General features: G+C 45.5%; 1 protein-coding gene across 1 annotated transcript; it reads left to right on the top strand.

Moving 5' to 3' along the window:
* The first annotated feature begins 132 nt into the window (after positions 1–132).
* htr3a (5-hydroxytryptamine (serotonin) receptor 3A) lies at positions 133–17,502 on the top strand. Its single transcript, XM_078426652.1, has 10 exons — positions 133–196; positions 3,376–3,536; positions 3,959–4,003; positions 6,856–6,965; positions 9,758–9,927; positions 12,473–12,642; positions 13,809–14,019; positions 14,291–14,485; positions 16,813–16,855; positions 17,208–17,502. The coding sequence occupies exons 1-10, from the start codon at positions 133–135 to the stop codon at positions 17,500–17,502; spliced, it is 1,464 nt and encodes a 487-aa protein (XP_078282778.1).
* The last annotated feature ends 10,252 nt before the right edge of the window (positions 17,503–27,754 follow it).

The raw sequence follows: 27,754 nt of genomic DNA, 5'->3' as shown, positions 1-27,754 counted from the left end.
ACCGGGATTAGGAGACTGCCTTTGTCCTGAACAAACGTGAGTGGACCTCCAGCTCACTGCCCGACTGAAACATCTGCCTTTAGACTTCAGAATCACCGACTTACATTGATAGGAAGAGGTTCAAGAGTCAACATGAGCTTCCACATATCCTGGGCAGTTGTGCCCATAGTTCTCAATGCTTTGCTCTCTTCTGGAGGTAGGTTGATCTTTGTTGCTCTTTTGAACTTGCATGTGGGTGACTGTCTCTCTCTAACTTCCATCCCACCCCCCCACCTCTCCTTTGGTGTCTAGCTTGTACCCCGAGATAGGTCTTGTAGTGTAAATTGTTGCCTTGCTGAACCCAATATATTATACCGGGCAATATGAACCAAGGTGATCAAACGAGTGTCAAGATCCAATGGATAATCTAAAGTCGACACAGACTTTGCTGTCTTTGGTGGAGTTACCTGACAGAAGTTAACAACCAACATACAATCATACTTTCTATCAGGATGGAAGTAGTTTTTCAAAAGGTAAGCTCGTCAGTTCCTTCCTGTGATATCTTTGATGCATTTCAGATGATCCTTAAAGCTGATGCGTTGAACCACATTCTGAAAGCTTCCTCGAGAAGCTTTATGGTGGTCATTTACATTCTTGTGATCCTTTCATGTATGAAAGCATAAATGAGATCTCACCAATAAAAGGTTTTGGTGTGAGTTTCTCCGGAATGTTCTTGGAATCAATATAATTTTGTTTAAGCCAGGATTTAAAATAGAATGATAGAAGCATTCTAACATGGAGTTTGTGTGGATGGATTGTGTTGTGGTGCAGACAGAACAATGAGAGCAGACAGAATGGCAGAGAGGTCAGTGTATCAGTGTATCCCAACACACAGTCCAGTTAGCTATAACCACAGTGTGAACAATGTGCACACACTGTTTCATCACTCAGTCTTGGCACCCCCGACAACATAAATGTCCTTGCACTGAAGGGACTCGCTAATACTCCAACACAATTCTGAGGTATTTATTCACAAAATGTTGGAGTAACTCAGCAGGTCAGGCAGCATCTCAGGAGAGAAGGAATGGGTGACGTTTCGTGTCGAGACCCTTCTTCAGACTGAAGAAGCGTTGCCCATTCCTTCTCTCCCGAGATGCTGCCTGACCTGCTGAGTTACTCCAGCATTTTGTGAATAAATACCTTCGATTTGTACCAGCATCTGTAGTTATTTTCTTATATCACAATTCTGAGATAAACTCGAGGAAGGAGGGACAACAACAAAAATAATTAATACAAGGAAAAGAGGGTGTTAATTGCACAACAAAGTACAAGTCTATTGAGAGAATAAGCAAGGTGGGAGAATTATTATTTCCATGTGTTGCCTGAAAATAATGAAAGGCAGAGATTGTGAATTATGGAATTCTACATTATACCGGATGTAAAATGGACGTGCTGCATGTTGGGATCAGTGGCTATTGTTCATCTGGTCCTAGTTGTGTAGGTCACCCTCTTCATTTATGTAGAATGTGTGACACGGTGGTAGAATTGCTGCTTCACAGAGCCAGGGACCCAGGTTCGATGCTGACTCCAGGTGCTATCTGTACGGAGTTTGTACATTCTCCCTGTGACCGCATGGGTTTTCTCTGGGTGCTCCAGTTTTCTCCCACATTCCAAAGACGTGGGAGAAAACTGGAGCACCCGGCCTCAGTAAAGTGTGTAGGACAGTGCTAGTGCACAGGGGGATTGCTGGTTGGCACAGACTCAGTGGACCAGAGGGCCTATTTTCACATTATGTCTCTAAAGTGTGTCTCTAAACTGTCAGGAGTTAACTTCCACAGCACTCTGAAGTCACTTGTTGCATTAGTATTTTGCAAAATTACAAGAATTTTATTTCCTTCCACTTTAGCTGATCTTGTGCCCAAAATAATTTAAAAATCCAGCTTCAGAGGTACTGTGGCTTGTACAGATATGGTCACTAAATCATGAAAGATAAATAGACATTTCAAACATCTCAATAAACCTGCACAACCAGAACCACAAACCCGAGGAAAAGTATTTAGGACGAGTGGAAAGAGAGCCAGAGTCAAACACATTGTTTTACCAGAGGTGATGGTGTCTACATTGTTCTGCTGCAAAAGGCAATGACAGCAAATTCAAGATAAACTTTGGAAAAGGAATTGCGTGAGTGCTTGAAGGGCAATAATACAAGAGCTAAGTGGTAAAGCCATGGCAGTGGGATCCATTGGATGGCTCAATTAATGACATCAAGTGGCCTCTATTGTTTATGGTCCTCGGTCCTCAAAAATTAAGTATTGAATCAAAAAATCAAGGAGTTGCAATTTACATTTGACTACAGATGCTAAATAAACACAAAACGAAGTGAAGTTTGGGAACAGTGTACAATACCATTGTTACAATGTATGAGTGTTTAATATGTGACTAAGGATAAAATTGTATGTTTATAACCTAGACAATCACTTATTTAGTTATTGTTGAACATTGATAAGTGTGAGAGCTCGCTATATAGTCTGAAGAAGGGTCTCGACCCGAAACATCACCCATTCCTTCTGTCCAGAGATGCTGCCTGTCCCGCAGAGTTACTCCAGCACTTTGTGTCTGTCTATGGTTTATATAAATTGTCTCCTGCATTACAACAATGTCTAGATTGCACAAGTCTTTCATCAGTCATTCTGGGATGCTTTGAAAAGGACACAAAATGTCCTCTAGAAATGTCTTTTAGGGCGGCACGGTGGCACAGCGGGTAGAGCTGCTGCCTCACAGCGCAAGACACCCAGGTTCTACCTTGACCTTGGGTACAGCCTGTACGGAGTTCGTACTTTCTCCCTATGACCAGTTTTCTCCCACATTTCAAAGACGTGCAGGTTTGCAGGTTTGCAGGTTAATTGGCTTCTCTGGTGTGTAGGATAAAAACAGAAAAATAGGTGTTGGAGTAGGCCAATTGGCCCTATGAGCCAGCACCACCATTCAATATGATCGTGGGTGACCTTCCAAAATCAGTACCCGATTTTCCCCATCTCCCTTGATTCCGTTAGCCCTAAGAGCTAAATCGAACTCTTTTTTTATGAAAAAGTGAATTGGCCTCCACTGCCTTCTGTGGCAGAGAATTCCACAGATTCACAACTCTCTGGGTGTATGGGTGATCACTGGTCAGCAGGGATCGGGTGGGCCGAAGGGCCTGTTTCCACACTGCTTCCAAACTCTAAATTTAAGTCTTTTTTTCCAGTATCTTCTTTATGACCTAGAGGAAGGCCATTCGGCCCCTTGAGACTATGCCTGTTTGCAGAGCAATCCATTCCCTAACTGAGTACCTTTCTACCTTATTTTAGGTTATTGCAAATTATTTAGTTTACAATGCCATTTCACCATCATTTTCAGTGCAGACAATGGAAAATCACTCTCCACCGCCGCAAGTAAGTTTCCTGGAGCTTTCTAATTATCTAATGGCCAACTACTCCAAGGCAGTTCGTCCAGTGCGGGACTGGAGGAGAACAACAACAGTGGCCATCGACTTGATGGTGTACGCCATCCTAAATGTGGTAGGTACCTGCGGGCTGTCTGAACTCAACATTCACACCTCTGGCAATGAGAACAACCCAGCTTGGCCCTTGTCATGCCTGAACCCCACATGCCCAAACCCCCACACGCCTGAACCCCCACATGCATGCATTATTTAATATTCTTTTTAATTAACTTAAAAGAATGACATAAATTCATTAAATGGAGATCAAGCAATGAGACTGGGTAGTGGAACAGTCACAAAGGGCTGAATGGTCCACTCATCACTCTATGTTGAAAGACAAGGCTCCTTGATATATGCACTCAGACACAGACTGACACACACACAGGCACAGACTGACAAACAGACACACACGCACACACACACACTATAGAGTGTAATTATTCCACATCTTCAACCGTTGCAAATCATTGGTTGATGGATTGCTTTATCTAATTACAGGATGAGAAAAATCAAGTTCTAACCACGTATATCTGGTACCGACAGGTAAGACATTAATTGCACAGAAATGACTAAGAGTGGGGCATTTTGATTGAATGTAAAATAAAAAGAGTTGTTTAATAATGATTTGTTTAGGATGTCTCATTGATCGCAATATTGGAAAGCTTACCTGTACATCAAAGCCATCAATGAAAATCAAGTTGTCAGATAGAAATACTGTAGGTCGAGAAATAGAGTTAACATTTCAGATCAGTGGTGAAAACAGTTGTGATGGACGGTAAATGGCCTGAAACACTAGTCCTCTCTTCCCTCTAGCCCTCTTGCTCCTCTCTAGTGCTTGCTCCTCTCTAGTGCTTGCTCCTCTCTAGTGCTTGCTCCTCTCTAGTGCTTGCTCCTCTCTAGTGCTTGCTCCTCTCTAGTGCTTGCTCCTCTCTAGTGCTTGCTCCTCTCTAGTGCTTGCTCCTCTCTAGTGCTTGCTCCTCTCTAGTCCTCTCTCCCCAAATGCTGCCTGGCCTACCGAGATACTGCAGCATGTTCTATTTTTTTTCAGATTTATGCCATCGGCAATTTTTGCACACATCCAGTTTCAGCCCCACCCATTAAGCTGTATAGGAATTGTATTTACAGAGATAAGGATACCAAATTATTCTAATGTATCATTGATATTATTAATCAATTTTAGCAAAATCGATGTTAAAATTAATGGAATTTCAGAATCTATTTCTACCACAATATAGATGGGCATGGACCAGTTGGGTCCAAATCTCTCCTGAGTGTCCGGCAACCCTCCATGGAGGGGGGAGCGCAATTAAAGTCGTGCGGGTCCTATTGCAGACCTCCCAACATTTGGTTTTACAAATTCAGAATTTTACATCAAAATTCATAATATGGCACGTAATGCAACTTTTCTGCGAAAAAATATGCACACCACATGCGCGTACGTGTTGCGCTACATTCATGTGTGAAAAATGTGGTGCTGTGGTTTACCGTTTTAGCAAAATCACAGAAATACATATATAGATACATACACATATATATATATACACATATATATATATATATATATATATATATATATATATATATATATATATATATATATATATATATATATATATATATATATATATATATATATATACAAGATCTGAGTTTTCGTAGTATAAATATAGATATATATATTTAGATACTAGACCAAGTGGACCCATTGGGCCCAAACCTCTCCTGCATTGGTGCAGCACCCCCCCCCTCCCTTTCCCTCCCACTCCACTCCCTTTCCCTCCCACTCCCTTTCCCTCCCATTCCACTCCCTTTCCCTCCCCCTCCCCTCCCCTCTCCCCCCTCCCACTCCCCTCCTCCACTCCACTCCCTTCCCCTCCCCCTTCCCTCCACCCCCACCACTCCCTTTCCTTCCCCCTCCTCACCACTGCGCGCAAAGCAACCCTAACGATCCGTGGACCCATTGGCGATGAAAGCTACTTACCTGTGCCCGTCCCCCCCACTCCATCCTACCCCCCCACTCACACACTCCATCCCCCCCACTCCATCCTACCCCCCCACTCCATCCTACCCCCCCACTCACACACTCCATCCCCCTCATCCACTCCATTCCCTATCCCCCACCACCCCCCTCACCCACTCCATCCCACCCTCCCAACCCCATCCCATCCCCCCTCCCCACACCCCCTACCCCCACTCAATCCCCCTCCCCCACTCCATCCCCCCCTCCATCCCCACCACGCACCCACTCCATTTCCCCCCTCCCCAATGGCGGATTGGGACTACATTACCCAGCGGGCAGCGCGGCGGCGTTTGGGACTACACCTCCGGGCGAGCGGCGGCGGAACTGGGACTGCACCTCGCAGCGGGCAGCGCGACGGCGGGAGACGCGCACAAAATGGCGGAGCGAGAGGAGAGCGGCCGCCATTTTTGAGGAGTCGTCGACGGCGCCGTCGGTTGAAGCGGACGCTGGCGGAGACGCGGGAGGAGGTGGATACGAAGCTGCCCGCTGGGGTTGTAGTGCGGTGATGGTGCGGGGCGCTGGGCCCGGGCGGTAGCGGGGACTCGACGACGCCGTCGGGTGAAGCGGGCACTGGAGGAACGATGAGTCGACGACGGGGACGACGACCCCCTTCTTCGACCTCGTCCTGCTCGTGATCATCCCCGGGTGCGGGCGAGGGGGAGAGAGGAAAGAGGAGAGAGAGCCACTCACCCCGGCCGGCCATCGCCACTTATGAGGTGATTGCGCAGTAATCAACCAGAACCTGCCAGCGAGCGGCCATCTTCTTTCGTCTTCTCTCTCCGGTGCTGCGCTGGACAAAGTGGACCCATTGGGCCCAAATCTCTCCTGCGGCAAAGCTCCCCTAACTGCCCATCCTGCGGGCCCGCCAATCCTCTCCAACTGACGAAGCCTGTGACCGGGCGGCGGGGAGTGTCTCCCGGGGCCGTCGGCGGGCGGGCGAGCAGTGTCTCCCGGGGCCGCAGGCTGGTGAGGGGGGCGGGCGCCATCTTGTTTCGCCCCTCTCTGGCGCCGCGCTCCCGGGGGGGGATTAAAGGCGCGGGTCCCATCATGACGTCACACCTCGATGACGTAAGACCTCGGATTGAAAGGTGATTTTTAAACTTTAAAATCTCTCTTACTTTAAAAATATAAGACCAATTTAAATGAAACTTTTCCTTAACAATCGCCAGGACAGTGGTGATTAAGGTGGTGCTAAAATTGTGCGCTATCGTTTACCGTTTTGGCTCTAGTTCCACAACCAAATCTCAGACATACACATCTGTATAAATATAGATAGATATATAGATATATATTCAAGCAGTCCTGTTTTGAGAGTGGAATATTTTCAGAGCTGTGTACAAACATTAGCTAATGATCTCTCACCAATGCGTTACAGATTTGGACAGACGAGTTCTTGCAGTGGGATCCTCAGGATTTTGACGACATCATTCAGTTATCAATTCCTACGGAAAATATTTGGGTGCCAGACATTTTAATAAATGAATTGTAAGTCCTATATTTTATTATTGATGGTGACACAGACTAAAATATACAACTTGTACCAGCACTACAAAGATGCCCTCTCCCGCGCCCACTCCACCTACTACTCTCAAATAATTCACTCTGGCTCCAGAAACCCAAAAACACTCTTCTCTACAATAAACAAACTCCTCAGCCCCCTGGACACCATCTCCCAATCATTCACAGTTGACAAATGCACCACTTTCCTTTCATTCTTCCAAAGCAAAATAGACAACATCTACAGCACCTTAACCACCAACGCACCTGCTCCCCCTCAAACCACCTGCCCCCCCCTTATCCTGTCAGCCCCTGCCTCAGTTCTCCCCAATCTCCACCACCGACCTCTCTGACCTCTTCACAGGAATAAAAACTGCCATCTGCTCTCTGGACCCCATCCCCTCCAGCTTTGTCAAGGCCTGCCTTCCTGCTCTCTCTCCACTTATCACTGCAACAATAAACTCCTCCCTGTCCACTGGCATCGTCCCGCCATCCCTCAAAATCGCTGCTGTCACCCTCATTCTGAAAAAACCTGGTCTAAACCCTGACACCCCAAACAACTTCAGACCAATCTCCAACCTACCCTTTCTGTCCAAAGTTTTGGAACGTGCTGTAGCTTCCCAACTCAAATACCACCTCTCTACCAATAACCTGTATGAAACTTTCCAATCCGGATTCCGCTCAAACCACTGTACTGAAACTGCGCTCCTCAAAATCACAAACGACATTCTCCTCTCCTCCGACGCTGGCAACTTCAACATCCTCATCCTACTTGACCTCAGCGCCGCCTTTGACACCATAAATCACTCCATTCTCCTCACCCGACTTGAAACCTCCCTTAACATCACCGGCACAGCCCTATCCTGGTTCAAATCTTACCTCTCTGACAGACACCAGTTCATCTCCATTAACAACTGTAAATCCCCCACCGCTCCCCTCCCCCAAGGCTCAGTCCTTGGCCCCCTCCTCTTCATCCTCTACCTGTTCCCCCTTGGTCAATTAATCCGCCGTCATGGTCTCAACTTCCACTGCTTCGCCGATGATATCCAGCTCCTCATCTCCACCAAGTCAATCTCCCCCACCACACACTCTACACTGACAAACTGCATCACTGAAATAAAATCTTGGCTTCAATCAAATTTCCTCAAACTCAATTGCAACAAATCTGAAATCATCATCATTGGTCCAAAAACGCTCACCAAATCCACCCAAAACTTCATCCTCAACATTGATGGTCTCCCAGTATCCACCTCACCTCACATCCGGAATCTTGGAATCATCTTTGATCAAACCCTCTCCTTCGACAAACACATCAAACACATCACAAAGACAGCCTTCTTCCACCTCAAAAACATTGCCCGTCTCCGTCCATCCCTCTCCTCCACAGCTGCAGAAACCCTCATCCACGCCTTCATCACCTCCCGTCTGGACTACTGCAACAGCCTCCTCTATGGCGCACCCTCAAAAATCATCAGTAAACTTCAATACATTCAAAACTCCGCTGCCCGTCTACTCACCCACACCCCGATCCGTGACCATATCACCCCCGTCCTTTATAAACTCCACTGGCTCCCCATCCCCCAGAGAATCCAGTACAAAATCCTCCTCATAACCTACAAAGCCCTCCATAACCTGGCCCCATCCTACCTGACCGACCTCCTCCACAGGCACACTCCCACCTGCACCCTCCGCTCTGCCGCTGCCAATCTCCTATCCTCCCACATCCGGACCAAACTCAGATCCTGGGGGGACAGGGATTTCTCCATCGCTGCTCCCACCCTATGGAACTCACTACCCCAAACCGTTAGAGACTCCTCCACACTCACCACATTCAAAACATCGCTGAAGTCTCACCTGTTCAGTCCTGCCTTCAACCACTGAAGGTCACCTCACCTTCTGTCTCCTTTCTCTTCATTTATTTATTTACTTATTTATCTATTTATTCATTTCCCTATGTTCTCTAAATCTCTGTAAAGCGTCTTTGAGTATATGAAAAGCGCTATATAAATAAAATACATTATTATTATTATTATAAGTCCAAGGTGCAGAATTAGGCCATTTGGCCCATCATGTCTACTCTGCCATTCAATCCTGGCTGATCGATCTCTCCCTCCTAACCCCATTCCGCCTTCTCCCCATAATCAAGAACCGCACATAACTCCCACAGATTCCTCCCACAACCACGCTGTAATGTTAATTGGTCACTGTAGATTGCCCCTGAAGTGACTGAGTGGACAGAGTAACATGGTGTGTGAGAGAGTAGATTACAAAGACAAGAGTGGGGCAATGCGATGATTCTGAGAAACGGCACTAACCTGATGGGCCAAATGGCCACCTTTTCACATCATTATGAAATATAAAATATCAACAACATGAAATCTCCCTGACTGATCCAGCTGAAATGTGAGTCCAGATTCTCAACCCAATGAGATGGTCTTGCAAGGAACAAGTGAGGACCATTGAGGAGAATGGAGCGATGCATGCTGGCTTCACCAACAGTGACCATGTCCTGTGAATGGAGCGATGCATGCTGGCTTCACCAACAGTGACCATGTCCTGTGAATGGACAGATCCATTGACCAAACTGGGCAAGTCTTCTACTGACACTCCCCAGAGACCTTCGTCACCTTAAGTGTAGGAAGGAACTGCAGATGCTGGTTTAAATCGAAGAAAGCCACAAAATGCTGGAGTCTATCTTCACCTTATCTGGCCTCAATTCACCTGTCCTGTTTCTGTGGAGACCCCCTGTGTTGTCGGCTTAAACATGAGTTTTGTCTCAGTGTTGATGTAGGTAAATCACCGGATATTCCGTATGTTTACGTTAACTACGAGGGTCAAGTGAAGAATTACAAACCCATCCAGGTGGTCACTGCCTGCAGCCTGGAAATCTACAGCTTCCCATTCGATGTCCAGAACTGTACATTCACCTTTACTAGCTGGCTACACAACAGTAAGTAACCGAGCCGGCCGCTCTTATTGTTAGGCTTTTGCATGACGGGACTTTAGAAAGAAAGAAGTCCAATTTCAACCAGTGAAAATGTTGAAAAAAATCAAGGGGTATGAAATGGACAATAAAGTAACTTGTTTTACAAAATAAGTGTTACAATTACCTTCAGGGAGAGGTCAAGAGTTGTACATTACTCAAACCATCTGGAATGTAATGCACAATTACATGTTTCCAGCACTGGTTAGTGGTTCCCTCAATCCACACCTTCAGGTACAAGAGCAAAAGAATGGAAGAAAACAATTTTAAAAATCTGATCAAAAGGAAAAAGGTAAAATAGGAGGAAAAGAAAAAAAAAGGAAGAAATAAAGGAAAAGAAAGGAAGAAATAAAGGAAGAGAACGAAGGATAGAAGTACTGAGACACGAAGAACTACAGATTCTGGAGCAAAACACAAGGTGCGGGAGGATCTCAGCGGGTCAGGCAGATCTGTGGTGGGGATGGACAGGCGGGACTCTTCATCAGACTGATGATAGCAGGGCGGGGATGCAATTCAACTGCCACCGCCCCACTGAAGTCTTATAGAAGAACTGAGTTGTTTATGAAGGGAACCTTCACACAGAGAGTGGTGAGTCTGTGGAATTCTCTGCCGCAGAAGGTAGTTGAGGCCAGTTCATTGGCTATATTTAAGAGGGAGTTAGATGTGGCCCTTGTGGCTAAAGGGATCAGGGGGTATGGAGAGAAGGCAGGTACAGGTTACTGAGCTGGATGATCAGCCATGATCATATTGAATGGCGGTGCAGGCTCGAAGGGCCGAATGGCCTACTCCTGCACCTATTTTCTATGTTTCTAACCTCATAGTTCAGTGTTCCAGATTATTGAGACCAGGGCCATGTTAAAAATGGGAAATGGTCATTTAGGCCAATGATGTTTATTCCAATTTCACTCTAGCTCGTGTTTCTGCTGGGTTACAACAAACACTCATCGCATTCCTTGTTAGGAAATGCTCTTCTAATTTATTTCCAATTTATTCTGTTTCTCTGTCCATTTAATTTAACAGTCTCTGGTCTTATTGATCTGACATTCTTTTATGTAGATTCTATGTTCATTATTTCTCAACCATTTAAGCCTGTGTCTACCTTGATCCAGTCCTCTAAACATTTTTCTTAAGACCCAGCAAAGCTTATTTTTTTTAATACTTTCCCCAGATCATCTTTCCTACAATTTCTAACACTGTTAGAAATATTCAACCAGAGTCATAGTTATAACGAAAGGTAACAGACCCTTTGGTGCAACTCGTTCATGCCAACCAAGGTGTCTTCCTGAGCTATTTGCCTGCATTTGCCCCATATCTCTAAACCTTTCCCCATCCAGCTACCTGTCCAGATGTCTTTTAAACATTGGAATTATACTCACTTCCATCACTTCATCTGTCCAGTATCCATAGACAAACAACCCTTTGTGTGGAAAAAAACATGCCCCTTGTGTCTCCTGCAGATCTTCCCCCTCTCACCTTAAGGCCTTTTACTTTGAGATTCCCTTACCCTGGGAACCGCACTGTCACAATCCATCCTACTTATGCTTTTCATGATTTTATAAATCTCTGTAAAGTTAACTCTCAGCTTCAAGGGAAACAATCCCAACTTCTCAAGCCGTCTAGTTCTGACAATATCCCTGTGAATCTTTTCTGCACACTCATGAGCTTAGCCCCATCCTTCCGAAAAGCCTGGGGACCAGAACTGCGCACAATATTCCAAGTGCATTCTCACCAATTTCTTGTACAGCTGGCCTGTTCATATCAGAGTAAGAATAGATGGATAAATCAAAAATGTTAACCACGAAAATGGAGGGAAATTGGTGAGGGAGAATGTTATTCCAAAGATATCATTGGTATGCTTTGTGAAAATGATACAATTCAACATTAACAAACCGTTCTAATGAACAACTTGTGCCAAATGAACATTGGGAGAACAGGCTGGGTAAAATTAACAGGCTCAGTAAGCTTTTCCAAAGCTTACCATTGCAAAGTCCAAAGAATTATCAGTTAGAAAGTGGGAAGTGCAAAAGGATCCTAAATATTATCCAGTGCTTTTGTTCAAGAAATCATTGGATAATGTTATTCAGGAAATCTGAAAGTTGAAAATAAATGGAGCATGTATACTTTAATCGGACCTGACTAGACTTTATCTTTATCGTGCACTAAACGTTATTCCCATATCTGTACACGGTGGGCGGTTTAATTGTAATCAGGTATTGTCCTTCCGCTGGCTGGTTAGCACGCAACAAAAGCTTTTCACTGTACCTCGATACTCGTGACAATAAACTAAACCAACGTAAGGAAGGTGCTGCACATTTACATCCTGCAAAGCACGTGCGGACACCAGACAATGGGACTAGCAGCAAGTGTGATTGACCGATGATCTCCACTCCAGTAGAAGTGGGAAGTTGGGATCTGTGGTCAATGCTCGATGTTACAAACATTAACTGCAATGTTGTGGCCGCAATGGTGTTCTGATATTAGTGCTCCAATGGCTTTGCTTTAATGTGTCTAGTTCGGGATATCAACATCTCTCTGCTGCGATCAGCCGAGGCTGTGAAATATGATCGGAGCATCTTCATGAACAAAGGAGAGTGGGAACTACTCTACATCAACACACAATTCAATGAATTCAACCTGGAACGGGAAGTGACCAATGATGGCTACGCAGAAATGCGTTTCTATGTAAGTTGCCCCACGTAACATACAGGTAGCCTTTGATCTCAGCAATGCAAACGGTGGTGCCATATCACGAACTATATATATAACATGCAGGAAAAATGAACAGTTCACCTAATTAGTCCACATTAGTGGAGACACAAGGAATTGCAGATGCTGGAATCATAAGCAAAACACAATGTGCTGGAGGAACTCAACCAGTCAGCCAGCATCTTTAGAGGGGATGGACAGCTGCTGTTTTGGGACGGGACCATTGTTCAGTCTGTTTTAGTCCATGTTGGCATTTATACTCCCCTCCCATTGTTCCTCATCTAAAGCTATCAGCAAAACCATCTCTTCCTTCACATCAAGTATGTGTCAAGACTCCCTTTACATGAGGATTTCAGTTCAATTGTGTGAATTCCACAGTCTTATTGTTCTTTGGGTAAAGAATGTTTTTCTATTTCATGGATGTTATTGCCACTGAGTCTTGTGCTGTACCTTTTTCCACATGGGAACATTCTTTCTGTATTAACCGTATCAAACCCTTTCATAATTTCAAAGACTTAATAGGTCACTCCTCAGTCTCCGTAAGAGGACAGAGACCTGGTCTGTTCATCGCCTTCTGATGCATGTATCCTTGTAGTTCTGGTGTGATCTAATTCTCAGGAGTGGGGTTTGAATCTTTTAAGTCATAGGTGAAGGTGGACAGAGCCATTGCTAACAAGGGCATTGCTATTTCTACTTGATAATTAGCCTACACAATGAACTTTGGTCTTGCATTCATTCTATGTTCCTTTGTTGTTTTGAGGGGTGTACAGTGGTGCAGTGGGGAGAGTTGCTGCCTCACAGCGCCACAGACCCAGGTTCAATCCAGACCTCGGTGCTGTCTGTGTGGAGTTTGCACATTCTCCCTGTGACCGCGTGGGTTTCCTCTGGGTGCACCGGTTTCCTCCCATATCCCAAAGACGTGCGGGTTTGTAGGTTAATTGGCCTGTAAATTGCCCCTGGTGTGTAGGAAGTGGATGTGAAAGTTGGATAACATAGAACTAGTGTGAATGGGTGATCAATGGTCAATGTGGACCCAGTGGGTCAATGCTGCATCTATCCGGTAACCACGACACATCTCTAAACTAAACACCTTTAATTGTTGGAGTTGTCACAAGAATATTTCTCCCGTTGTTTTATCTTAGCTTGTCATCAGAAGACGGCCCTTGTTTTATGCTGTTAACCTGCTGCTGCCCAGCATCTTACTGATGGTCATGGACATCATTGGGTTTAATTTGCCTCCAGATTGTGCAGAAAGAGTATCCTTCAAAATCACCCTTCTCTTGGGTTATTCGGTTTTCCTGATCATCGTTTCCGATACCCTTCCAGCCACGGCTATTGGCACGCCGCTGATAGGTGAGTGGAACCAGACCCACTTTCTTGCCCATTCTTGCTTTGCCTTGGGGGGTAGTTTGGTTTAAATCCCAAATTAGAATTTTCATGCATTTTGAAGTTTGATTGACCTGTGTCTTTTAAAGAGAAAATGATTATGTGGGATTTCTATAGCGTATAAAAACCTTGCTAGTATAATATAATATGTATATTATGTATCAATGTGAAGTCTGTGGAAGCTGATCTAGCAGTAATGGACCACTGTCGACCCTCTCACTTGGCATCTATGTTCCAGGCGTATACTTTGCGGTGTGCATGGCCTTGCTGGTGATCAGCCTGACGGAGACGATTCTCATCGTGCGTCTGATCCACAAGCAAGACCTCCAACCGCAGGTCCCTGACTGGCTCAAGCACTTGGTTCTGGAAAAGGTCACTGTCTGGTTCTGCATCCCCAACAAAAGGCCGCTCAGCCCCGTACCACCCGACCCCGGTAAGTGATGGATCCCAGCGAAACCAAATGGTTTCACCAGAATTTGTCATTGCATTTGGAAACGAAGGACTGAGATGAAGTAGGTTCAAGCAGCACATGGATAGGAAAGCTTCAGAGGTGTATGGGCCACATGGGATTAGTACAGGTGTCAGGGTGATGGGGAGAAGGCAGGAGAATGGGGTTAGGAGGGAGAGAAAGATCAGCCATGATTGAATGGCAGAGTAGACGATGGGCCAAATGGCCTAATTCTGCTCCTAGAACATATGAACAAACCCGGCCAAATAGGACTAGCTTGAATGTGGCACTTTGGTCAGCATAGATGAGTTGGGCCGAAGGGCCTGTTTCCTTGCTGAATGATTTGATGGGTCAGTGGGACTTCCCCAATACAACTTGAACAATGCACCAGTACCAGCTTGCACCATAACCTCCATCATCACTGCAGAGGCATTGAACAAAGAGCAAGGCAAGGCATTTAGGTCAATAAATCTAAGGATTGATTTCTTAATAAATGAACCCACTGTACTGTTATTTAATGAGTTAAATACCTGTAGTTCTTTAACTATCTAAAGTAGTTGCTATTATGGTACTGAGTTCAGAAAGGGATAGTTCAGGACCAGTCACGTGGCAGTGGACAAGCAACAATTACCTACGGACTTTGAGTAAATAAGAGGTAAATGAACAAGGAATCTCTACTCAATATAAGATCATAAGTGATAGGAGCAAAATTAGGCCATTTGGCCCATCGTCTACTCCGCCGTTCAATCGTCGCTGATCTATCTCCTTCCTAACTCCATTCTCCTGCCTTCAGCAAATGACACCTGTACTAGTCAAGCATCTGTCAATCTCCACCTTAATAATATCCATTGACTTGGCCTTCAAAGGGCCTGGGACATGAATTCCACAGATTCACCACCCTCTGCCTGAACATAAATCTACTGCCCCACAGCTCCAACAACCCAAATTCATTCCTGGTCTTCGCTGATGTCTGTCTGGAGTTTGCACGTTCTCCCTGTGACCTCGGCACCTTCCTCCCCATGTCTACGAGTGGCTGAGGAGTTAATGGGAAAGTGGGGAGAATAAAATGAGTTAAAGTAGGATTGGTTGTCTGGTGGTTAGCATGGGCCCCGTGGGCTGAAGGGCCTGATTCTGTACTCTCTCATCGAGTCTCCCTGTGCATGTGTCAGGTCGGTGTTGTTGGCATGCGACATGTAAAACATCAAGTTGGAACATGATAACTCATTGCATCCCAGGTAGTCTAGAGATTAATGAACCAAACAGTGGAACATTACTCCAAACACAGTCACCACGTTCAAAATAGCAAACATGGGAGTGAGGTTTTAAATTAGTGTCCAGTAAGCTGTTGAACCTTTGCAAAGGTTTTAACCGAGCAGCTTTGAAAGAGATAATGAAGTGTTCAGAATAATCCATTCTGTCTCTTCAAGCGTGGCAACACTGACCCAGTACTGCTGCCAGGACCATGGCCTTCACGGCCAAGATAAGGCTCTGTGCTGTTCAGCACTCTGAAACCTGAAGGACCAGTTAGCAGAAACGTGGTGACTCTGTGCACTGCCCTGGTGAAGCCTGTTATTCATTTACTGTCAGCATTGCACTTTTGTACTTGTCTATGATCGGGTTTAGCTAGAGTATGACTTTACTGGATTGTATGCAAAACTAAGAATTTCACTGTTCTTGGGTACATGTGACAATAAGAATCATTGAATCGTTGAGCTCCACCCTAATTTAGTTGGAGATATTGAGCACAGAATGAAGGCTGGAGTTCCAGTGAAACACTGTCTTCTCACAGGCACCGCCGTTCAAGAGAGATGGTAAACCAAGTGCCGTGACATTGTCAGGTGGATGTGACATTCACCGCGGCACTCGTTCAAGGAAGAGCAGGGGGTGGCCCCAGTGCCTATGCTTACCTTTCAACCACCATCACTCAGATAGATGATCTAGTCATTACCTCCATGATACTCGCTGTTTACATATCGATCGTCCCCACTCCTCGATTGCACCCTAGGCACCACATTACATTAACGTCAATAATTGTTAAGCATTTTGGAATGCCCTGTTATCATGAAAGACAAGACCCAAGTGATAAATGTTTCTATTTGTAATTTAAATAACTAGAATGAGGAATCGTTTGGATATTTCTGAGACGTGTTATGCACAAGATGCTCTGATTACAAATATATGGAGAATCTCTTACCAGCAGAGAGTTTTATTAATAAAGCACCTTATAACATCCCAAGTACACTGTGGAAATGTTATCAGACAAATTGGACTCTGAACATGGATAGGACAAGTTTGGAGGGATATGGACCAAGTGCAGGCAGACGAGACTAGTGTAGGTAGGACATGTTGGCTGGTGTGGGCAAGTTGGGCTGATGGGCCTGTTTCCACACTATATCACTCTATGACTAAACCACATGAAGCACAAGGGCATGTAGTTCTATGCTTGGTGAAGGAAGCAAGCTTTAAGAATATCTTGACATGGAAATGTGGTTTGATAGTGGGGATTTGTACAGAGGTAATGTAGGAATGAAGGGGTGAAGGCTCAAACAATTGAAGTCATGAATGTACATGACCAGAAATGGAGTTTGAAAGAATTATAGGCCTGAAGAAGCTCAGAGTTGTGAGGGTTAATCTGTGGAAAAAGGTCAATGTTTTCACCTCAGGACATGTTTAATTTTACCTCAGCAGTGGAGCGGATTGTCTGCAGGAATGGAGCACCATGTGACGTGTCTGGTGAACCAGGGCTGCCTCTGTCCGACTCTCTGCCTCTGTCAAGCTCGCTGCCTCTGTCAGGCTCGCTGCAGGGAGTGGACAGTATCCTGCACGAGGTTTCAGCCATCCGCCAGTTCTTGGAGAAGCGTGAGCGGTACAGGGACATCGCCAAGGAGTGGCTGGAGGTGGGCTATGTGTTGGATGCCCTCCTCTACCGTGTGTACCTGCTGGTTGTCGTGGTCTATGTCATCATCCTCAGCATTCTGTGGTCCATATGGCAACACTCCTGAATCCAAGGATCAGAATCCACGGATTTCTGTCCAACTGGCCAGGTACACACTGAAGGGTTTGTTTTCTATCTTGTCTTGTATCGTTAGATTGTTGACAGTTGCGGAACAGGCCCCAACGTTGGCCTTTCGGTTCCACGTTGAGTGATGGTCTGCACCCCTGCGTTCCTCAAACCCCTTCCTCACAGGATCCGCCCCTTTCTCCCGCACGTGTCAATCCAACACATTTATGAATGGCTTTAATTGTTAAAGTATTTTTAACAGCCATAACTAAGAATATCTTTGTCTTAAGTCACTCGGACTAAAGATGTAATATATTACAACTGTCCAACGTAATCAGATTCCAAACTTCTGTTGCATTCATTGGGATGGAAGCAATCCCTGATGGTGATGATGGCTCTAATGGCCACCGCTACATCGTACCTTCAGCAGAGCGGCTGAGGAAGGATCCCTTTCTGTCCTGGGTGATACTGGACCTCCTCATTGAGAAACCAAATTAAATGATGGCCCATCTTACCCGCCACACAAAGGTAACTGAAGATGTGCAGCCAATTTCTCACCCAATGAGATAGGCTAAATGATTTCCCACTGCTTTATGGAGGACTGCAGGATAAAGTTGAAATAGCTCTTGTGCTCACGGGCAAAGAGTTGGCTGATCATTATAATTGTATCTGCCCTTTGGGACATTGATGAGACTAGAAACAACAGTGGATTAAATCCTGTCTGATTTTACTTCATTCTTAAGTATCCCAGGAGTATACTATTAAATAAAGGTGCCATGTATGAAGTTCATAATGAGTGGGTGACCTGAAAGTATAACTCGGGTATGGGTTGGGTTGGGTATGGGTTGGGTTGGGTATGGGTTGGGTTGGTATGGGTTGGGTTGGTATGGGTTGGGTTGGGTTTGGGTTGGGTATGGGTTGGGTTGGGTATGGGTTGGGTTGGGTTGGGTTGGGTATAGGTTGGGTATGGGTTGGGTTGGGTATGGGTTGGGTTGGGTATGGGTTGGGTATGGGTTGGGTTGGGTATGGGTTGGGTTGGGTATGGGTTGGGTTGGGTATGGGTTGGGTTGGGTATGGGTTGGGTTGGGTATGGGTAAACACAATCTGCTCTGATCGGTCTTTATGAAACATCACTGCACGGTGATCATTGTTCATTTGTCTTTTCTTGGTTCCCACTCGATAACTCAGTATCTTATCCTGTATGAGATTCTCTTCTCGCTTGCCATTGAAAGTAAAAAGCAATGCAGAATCTGAAAGTCATTGGAACAAAAGGCGGCCAGAAGCTGTTCAACACTGCAACATATTTGTGTGTCTCTTGTGCTGTGAATCCACTGGGATCTTAATAAACAAAGCTTGTCCTGCTACCTTAAGCCGTTGAATTATTCTCCCACTTTACTGATGTTTTTCCCTTTTGAAACACACGATTCTTCACTAAATGTGAAGAACTATTGCAAATTGTAATGTTATGCCCATTTTCCCCAGGAGACCACATCATGGTTTCATTAGGTGTATTTGCATTGAGGATTCACAGATGCACAGACTAGAGATGACGAGCAGAGGAGATTTATTTCCCCAATGATCTTGGGGATCAATCCTTCATCCATTCTTAAAGAAGAATATTTAATGATCATCTCACTGATCCTATCACAACTTTATCTTCTCTGAGCACGATATATCATTGTGGTGTAAAATGTCACACTGTAGAGGACAGTCACTGCTCGTGCTCGCGAGAATATTCTCATTTTCTTGTATCATTGCTTTGACACAACAACACAGTTAGTATTTGGCATGTTTCACTGCATGTTCCCAGTGTGCAGGCACCAAGACTGGAGCTTCACCTCCAGCAGATCACGAGCTTGGCTATCATGGGTCTGCAAGCTCTGATCATTCCTGTCAATCATCACGTACTTCATGAACCTCTTCCACAACATCAGGACATCCAACCCCATCAAGTGCCGTCCATTCTTTTCTCCCACATATGACTTGCCATTTCCCCATCAATACTTTGGTCACTCCAGGTGAAAACGATAAATCTTCACCAGGACCTGACAAAAAACGCAAGTTGTTAACTCGAGCCAAGAGGCTGTTTGTTACGTGAACCCCAAACTGGAATGGAATTCCATCAGTTGTCACGGCATGTGGGCTTTCCTCCAACGTGATGCCTGCAACATATTGTACTCTGATGAAAATTGGACACGTCCTATGTATTCAGCCAAGAACTGCTGAGGTTTGTGATTGTCATTGTTGCCCTGAATGTTGTAATACTCCAGCTAAATAAACAGTGTTAAACAGTGACCACTCTTTCTGTGGAGCACCATTTACTGATCGGTCAATAAAGATCAACAACTCCATTAATACAGATAGGTGTGAAAAATACCAAAATAGCTGGACTAACATTTGACAAAGAAATCCAGGTTACATTCAGATGTAGGTGCATTGACAACATTTATCACATGGAATTTTAAAAATAATTGCAAATAAATAAGCCACAAAATGCCATTATGTCCAAGTGACCTGTGTTATTTCTACAGCCACATTTCATTTACCGCTATCGGCCTTTCTTTTATCATTTCTTTACTTCACTCGCTTCACATTATGAGCATAATGTCACTAAATCTTAATGTCAAACATACATGAACCGACCTCCCAGTCTGAAGAAGAGTTCAGATCCAAACAACACCTATCCATGTTCCCCAGCAGTACTGCCTGACCCACTGAGGTACTCCAGCACTTTGTACCTTTCTTTGTAAGGCAGTACCAGCAGTTCCAAGTGACTCCCAATAATTTAGATGATGGGTAAGTGGAATCTCACAGCAAGAACTCTGTGCAGACTTAGCAAGGCAATGGGGGCACTACAGGCTTTAGAAGAATCCGTGGATAGGACAGGTTTGGAGGGATATGTATCAAATACGGGCAGGTGGGACTAGTGTAGCTGGGACATGTTGGCCGGTGTGGGCAAGTTGGGCCGAAGGGCCTGTTTCCACACTATATCACTCGATGACTCTAAGAAGCAAAATGACTCCAAGATAGAGTTGCAGCGCAACCAAGTTTAATCTTGTCCTTACGGGAGAATCATCTTCTTTCACTTGCAAAGAAGTCACTCTATCAGGAACAGTAATCAGCTGACTGTCCCACACAAACTCCCTCCCTCACTCCTCCCTCCCTCACTCCCTACCTGCCTGCCACCGACCCCAGCTCGGTTCCTTCATCGTTAGGAGGACTGAGATCAATTGTTGCAAGACATTTAATCATCAAACAAAGAGGCAGTCGCTACATTATTTATTGCTTATTTATTCGCAGACCAGGTTGGCAATAAATCAATACTGCAAGTAAATCTGAACATTGATTGTGGGAATTTGTCAATTAAACCATCAATCTAACCATTATAACAGGTAATTAACACAGCCAGAAACACATGGGGAATAGAGCTCTCCATATAAAATCCTGTCTGCCTGGATATAGGAGTTTGCTATTTCAGAGTGAACGCAGTAAAATGGAAATATATAATTATAGGATTTACACTGAATCTGTGGAATTCATTGCCAAGCCTTTGGGTATTTTTAAACAAGGATTGATAGGTGCTTGATTAGTACGGGTGCAAAGAGTTACGGGGAAAAGGCAGGAGAATGGGGTTGAGAAGGAAAGATAGCTCAGCCATGATTGGATGCGGAGTTGACCTGATGGGCCGAATGGCCTAATTCAGCTCCTATGATTTGTGAACTTATCTTGAGATTATGGGAAGACAATACCAGGTGGAGGCTGAGCATTTAAAATGTGGGACAATAAATGATTTAGTGTCAGGGAGAGAAAAGGCTGACGTTTCTAGATGATCCCAGAGAGTTACGCAAAGCAGATTCCCCAAGCAACACCACTTCTATACCTTGAAAGAGTATTGCGGGATTGTCTGTCTGTGCTGACAGGATTTGGTGTAGGTCAGGAAACGTAAGAAGAGAAGCAGTGTACAATGAGCCCAGGTATCAGGTCTCCCTCTACTGCACCACTGGAGGTAATCCCCTGGGTCTGTGGCCCTGGGTCATTCTCCACCTTCATCAATAGCCCCTTGTCCCAATGAAAGTTGTATTATACTTTGTCACAGAGCTGCCTGCACCTGGAGTTTAGAAGGATGAGAGGGGATCTTATTGAAACATGTGATTATTAAGGGATTGGACACGCTAGAGGCAGGAAACATGTTGGGGGAGTCCAGAACCAGGGGCCACAGTTTAAGAATAAGTGGTAGGCCATTTAGACCGGAGATGAGGAAAATCTTTTTCACTCAGAGTGTTGTGAATCCGTGGAACTCTCTGCCTCAGAAGCCAGTGGAGGCCAATTCTCTGGATGCTTTCAAGAGAGAGTTAGACAGAGCTCTTAAAGATAGCGGAATCAGGGGATTATGGGGAGAAGGTAGGAACGGGGTACTGATTGTGGATGATCAGCCATGATCACAGTGAATGGTGGTGCTGGCTCGAATGACCTACTCCTACACCTATTGGCTAAGCCCCAACCATGGGAAGAGTGGGATATTTAATTTCAATAAATCCGAAAAAAATCATTCCTTCTGAGGAAGGGATAAGTAATTGTCATTCTTGGGGTTCTTAACGCTCGGACAGTCAGGTAAGAAAGGGGATCATCTTTTACATACAATAGTTTTACACTCCTCCCCATTTTGATGTTGGCAGGATTTTGGGTGCAGATGGGGAAGGGTGTGCATTCTGATTTTGTGTTCACAGTAGCTATTCCACTTGGAATCATTAGATACATCCTGGAAAAGAACCTGGAACAATTCCAGAATATTGTACAATGCACAAACGTTGACAACCAATCGCAGTGTCGTATGGTTGTATAACTAAAGTATGGGATCTCTGTACAATAGGTACAACAGGCCAGGCAGCATCTCTGTACAATAGGTACAACAGGCCAGGCAGCATCTCTGGAGAACATGGAGACGTGACATTTTGGGTCGGGAACCTTCTTCAGATTCATTTTTTGAGGATGTAACTAGGAAAATTGACAGGGGAGAGTCAGTGGATGTGGTGTACCTCGACTTTCAGAAAGCCTTCGACAAGGTCCCACATAGGAGATTAGTGGGCAAAATTAGAGCACATGGTATTGGGGGTAGGGTACTGACATGGATAGAAAATTGGTTGACAGACAGAAAGCAAAGAGTGGGGATAAATGGGTCCCTTTCAGAATGGCAGGCAGTGACCAGTGGGGTACCGCAAGGTTCAGTGCTGAGACCACAGCTATTTACGATATACATTAATGACTTAGATGAAGGGATTAAAAGTACCATTAGCAAATTTGCAGATGATACTAAGCTGGGGGGTAGTGTGAATTGTGAGGAAGATGCAATAAGGCTGCAGGGTGACTTGGACAGGTTGTGTGAGTGGGCGGATACATGGCAGATGCAGTTTAATGTAGATAAGTGTGAGGTTATTCACTTTGGAAGTAAGAATAGAAAGGCAGATTATTATCTGAATGGTATCAAGTTAGGAAGAGGGGATGTTCAACGAGATCTGGGTGTCCTAGTGCATCAGTCACTGAAAGGAAGCATGCAGGTACAGCAGGCAGTGAAGAAAGCCAATGGAATGTTGGCCTTCATAACAAGAGGAGTTGAGTATAGGAGCAAAGAGGTCCTTCTACAGTTGTACCGGGCCCTGGTGAGACCGCACCTGGAGTACTGTGTGCAGTTTTGGTCTCCAAATTTGAGGAAGGATATTCTTGCTATTGAGGGCGTGCAGCGTAGGTTCACTAGGTTAATTCCCGGAATGGCGGGACTGTCGTATGTTGAAAGGCTGGAGCAATTAGGCTTGTATACACTGGAATTTAGAAGGGTGAGGGGGGATCTTATTGAAACATATAAGATAATTAGGGGATTGGACACATTAGAGGCAGGAAACATGTTCCCAATGTTGGGGGAGTCCAGAACAAGGGGCCACAGTTTAAGAATAAGGGGTAGGCCATTTAGAACGGAGATGAGGAAGAACTTTTTCAGTCAGAGAGTGGTGAAGGTGTGGAATTCTCTGCCTCAGAAGGCAGTGGAGGCCAGTTTGTTGGATGCTTTCAAGAGAGAGCTGGATAGAGCTCTTAAGGATAGCGGAGTGAGGGGGTATGGGGAGAAGGCAGGAACGGGGTACTGATTGAGAGTGATCAGCCATGATCGCATTGAATGGCGGTGCTGGCTCGAAGGGCTGAATGGCCTACTCCTGCACCTATTGTCTATTGTCTATTATCTATTTATAGTCCCTTTCTTTGGATTCTTGTGTAAAAGGAAACATCATTCCTATATCCACCCTCTGGTATCACCCAAAAGTTTAAAAACCACTATCAGAAAATCCTTTGTGCTTCATCTGAAGGGCGAAGAGATTCAGTCTGTTCAATGTATCCTGTTGCTGATATCTCCCACAGTGGGTACCATTATTGCAAATTTCCTTTTGTCCTTTCTCCACCAAGGTTCTCTATAACCTTTCTGTAATGTGGGAAGTGGCATGGATCCATTCTGTAATGGATGCCAAGTGCTCCAGAGGAGAGGTGACCAAGGGCTGTGCTATGAACGTGGCCCAACCATACCTGGGCACCTGATGGCAGGGTCAACTCCCCCCACCTCCGTGCCACCAACAATATGTAGAGAAAGATGAGATCCCTGTCTGAAGCCTGCCAGCGTTGTCCACAGCACAAATGGTGAATTGGCCAGAGGGCAGGGGAGGTTCACACCACTGGACTGCCCAAAGTCATCCCAGAGCTATCCTGTAACTAATGCTTGTGGTAAAGCACTCACCCAGGGCAGGCACTGGGGAAAGGGTCAGGTGTGGGGGTGATGCCAGAAGCCACTTGTGCAAACCCCTGCCGTCACACAGTTGACCACACAGTTGAAATTCATTGGCTGCTGCAGCTCCACCACTGGTTTTCCAGCAACTGTTGGCCCGGCACCTCCTTTAATCTGGCCAAAATTACTTGACATCCCCGCTGGAAGTCCCCCCAGAAATGTGGCCCCTAGGCCGGGTGAGGCGGCCGATCTCGACCTCATCAGGACCTCCGCGCTGATCAGTGGGTTGGACCTGCCCCCTGCTGCCAGGGCCCTGGATCTCCAGCCCGGCCGGAGCCGGCAGTTCCGGTCCCATAGCCAACTTCCGAGGCTGACTTTGTGACCTCTGTTGGTCCGGAAAAACGGAGAAATCATATCCCGTGAAACCTTTCCTATCCATGCACCTATCTAAATGTCTTTTAAATGTTGTTATTGTACCTGCCTCAACTACCTCCTCCAGCAGCTCGTTCCATGCACCAACCACCCTATGTGTGGAAACGTTGCCCCTCAGCTTCCTATTAAATCTTTCCTCTCTCGCCTTGAAGCTATGTCCTCTAGTTCTTGATTCCCCCTACCCCGGGAAAAAGACTCTGTGCATTCATCCTGTCTATTCTCTTCATGATTTTATCCACCTCTATAACATCACCTCTCGCTGCCCTGCGCACCAAGGAATAAACTCCTAGCCTGCCCGTTCTCTACGTATACTTCAGGCCCATGAGTCCCGGCATTGACACAAGGTGCACACCCATCAACAGTCCAAATCTCCTTCCAATGTATTCAGTAACAGGAGATACTCAAATTCCCAGAGGCGCTCTTGTGAGAATGGCACCTGATACCTTCCCTCCACAAGATGGCGACAACCTCCACCATCGTCAGATGCTCAGCAGAATCAGAACACAATCTCATTGACTCAAAATCACAGCACCAATGATGTAACTTTGCAACGTTGGTTAAATTATGATCAAGGCTTGCATTTACATGGTAGAATGTAGAGTTTACATCACAGGGCAGCTGATGCTTATGCATGCTTAGACCGTAATGTTGTATCCTTATTGTTTTGATGTGTTTATGTTTTATTCTTAATAGTTAACTGTACGTTTGTGTTGTCATTTGTGAGCGGAGCACCAAGGCACATTCCTTGTATATGCACATACTTGGCCAATAAACGTATTCATTCATTCATTCATTCATTTATTCATTCATTCATTCATTCAAATAACCTTGCTCCCAGCTGAGGGGTTGGTTAGAAGCCTAGATTTGTGAATCGCCCCATGTCTACTTCCTTAGGTAGACACAGAATGCTAGAGTATCTCAGTGGGACAGGCAGCATCTCTGGAGAGAAGCAATAGGTGATGTTTCGGGTCAAGACCCTTCTTCAGACTGAGAGTCAGGACAGAGGGAGACAGAGGGAGACAGAGATAAGGAAGAGTAAGGTGTGAAATCGAGACATCAAAGTTCAAGGAATTAAAGCTCTGTACTTCCTTCTGCAGTGCAGTGCATGCGGCCCCAGTGCGATGGACATAGCCTGGTGAAGGAGGCTCAAGAGTCGGGGAACTCAAGGCTACGAGGAAGCATATTTGGCACGTGTCTGCTCAGATTCTGTGATAAATGTTAGAGCTGCTGCCTCAGCAGCAGAGACCGCTTACTGGCTGTGTGGAGTTTACACATTCTCCGTGACCTTTGGGTGCTAGTTTCCTCCCGAGGTTAAGTGGCCTCTGTAAATTGCCCCTGGAGTGTAGGCAGTGGATGAGAAAGTGGAATAACATAGGACTAGTGTGAATGGGTGCTCGATGGTCAGGGTGGGCTTGGTGGGCCGAAGGACCTGTTTCCATGCCGTGTCTTTCAATTAGTCGGACTGAGTGGGGATGTTGATTGCCAGGATTCCCATACAACAACAGTGCCTGTACTGCAGAGGTGCAGCAGAGACAGGCCTGGTGACAGCTCGGATGAAAGGACATCAGTCTGAAACATCCACTCTGTCTCTCCCTCCACAGAGACTGCCTGACCTGCTGAATGTTCTCAGGATTCTCGGTTTTTATTTCTGGTTTCCTGCAGCTGCCGGTTGTTCTTACCTTTCATTGTCTCCGTGGTGACCACAGAGTTGTATCCAGCCACCTGTACAACTGCAGGGGTCCCTGTCAGGTGGGTCTGGTGGAAGGGGTGGGTGGGTTGGGTGGGACTGGGGGAAGGGTCCTGATGGAGATGGGGTCAGGAGCGTAAATGCAGGAATGTAAGGCAGTCATTCACAACTGCAGTGCAAGTGGTAAATAGCTGTCGATCTCACACAAGGCCGTGGCACAGAGATGGGGTCGGTGTACAATGAGGGAGGGGGTGATTGAAGTCCCAGGGCTTGTTAGTGAACGCTGGCTGCTCACTGTGAAACACTGGCTGTATTTCCAAGGTCACATCCTGCAGAGTGATCTCTCTCTGAGTGATGTGGAGAGGAGGAGATGCAGAACGATGCTGGGCAGGGGGTTCAAAAGGGGTCAAAATCCATGCTGGCATTGTGGAGCTTTTTATCCATGAGATCATATCTGGGTCAGAGATCATGTAAAGACAGAATCCTGAGCCTGCAGCACAAAGGGTCTTCATTCACAGAAGGCCACTGTGGCCCTTTCAGCTGCCTCTCCTCAGCCGAGCCACTCAATACCCAACATCGTCTTTGAAGTTCAGAATTTTAAAGTTTGAAAAACAAGGACCAGAAACTTTGGGTTATTTGGTGTAAGTGCTATTTAAATATCTTACAAAGAGAAATCCCATATCCCTCTGTATGTCAGGTGGGAACCAAAGTGTAATGCAGTGTCTCCTGAACAGCAGCAAGTTATTGCCAAAGCTCCACTAAACAACATTACACATGGATAGTATTACATCTGCCTCATCCAGTTATGCTTCTGACTCACAGCTATCTCACTGAACAACATTCCCCATCACCAGATTCACAGCAGCAATCGTGTGATGTTCTCACATCACTGCCATTTGCAAATTGAAGTCACTTGCACCACACAATCCCAGGTTAAATGTGTCTCCTTGGAGTCCTTAGCAGTGAGGCATTACGAGAGGTTTAACAGGGGCCGAGTGACATGGTGGTTATGTTTAATGCACCTGAGATCTTGAAGCAGTACTAATGATGTGGATACACAAGTTAACATCTCACCAGAGCAACTAAAATTGAAATTCAGTTAATTGGATCATCCAGAACTGAAAGCTGGTATTCGTCAGGCCAAGTCGAGTTTATTGTCATTGCATAAGGACGGTCAATTAGTAATGGTGACCGAATAAAAATTGCAGGTTTGATGTAAAATTCCACCTGATTCAGTAACGAATGACACTTACTGTTCCTGCAAACGCTAGCCCACACAGGCCTCCATCTTCACGGCCATCTCATTAAGTCGTGGCTTCCTGTGAACCGTTGGGGCTGGGTACTTCCCCCAGGAACTTTCTGCTGTAAAAT

This window comes from Rhinoraja longicauda, chromosome 32 (genome assembly GCF_053455715.1).
Source record: "Rhinoraja longicauda isolate Sanriku21f chromosome 32, sRhiLon1.1, whole genome shotgun sequence".
Lineage (NCBI taxonomy): Eukaryota > Metazoa > Chordata > Chondrichthyes > Rajiformes > Arhynchobatidae > Rhinoraja > Rhinoraja longicauda.
This window is presented reverse-complemented; position numbering and strand designations above follow the sequence as displayed.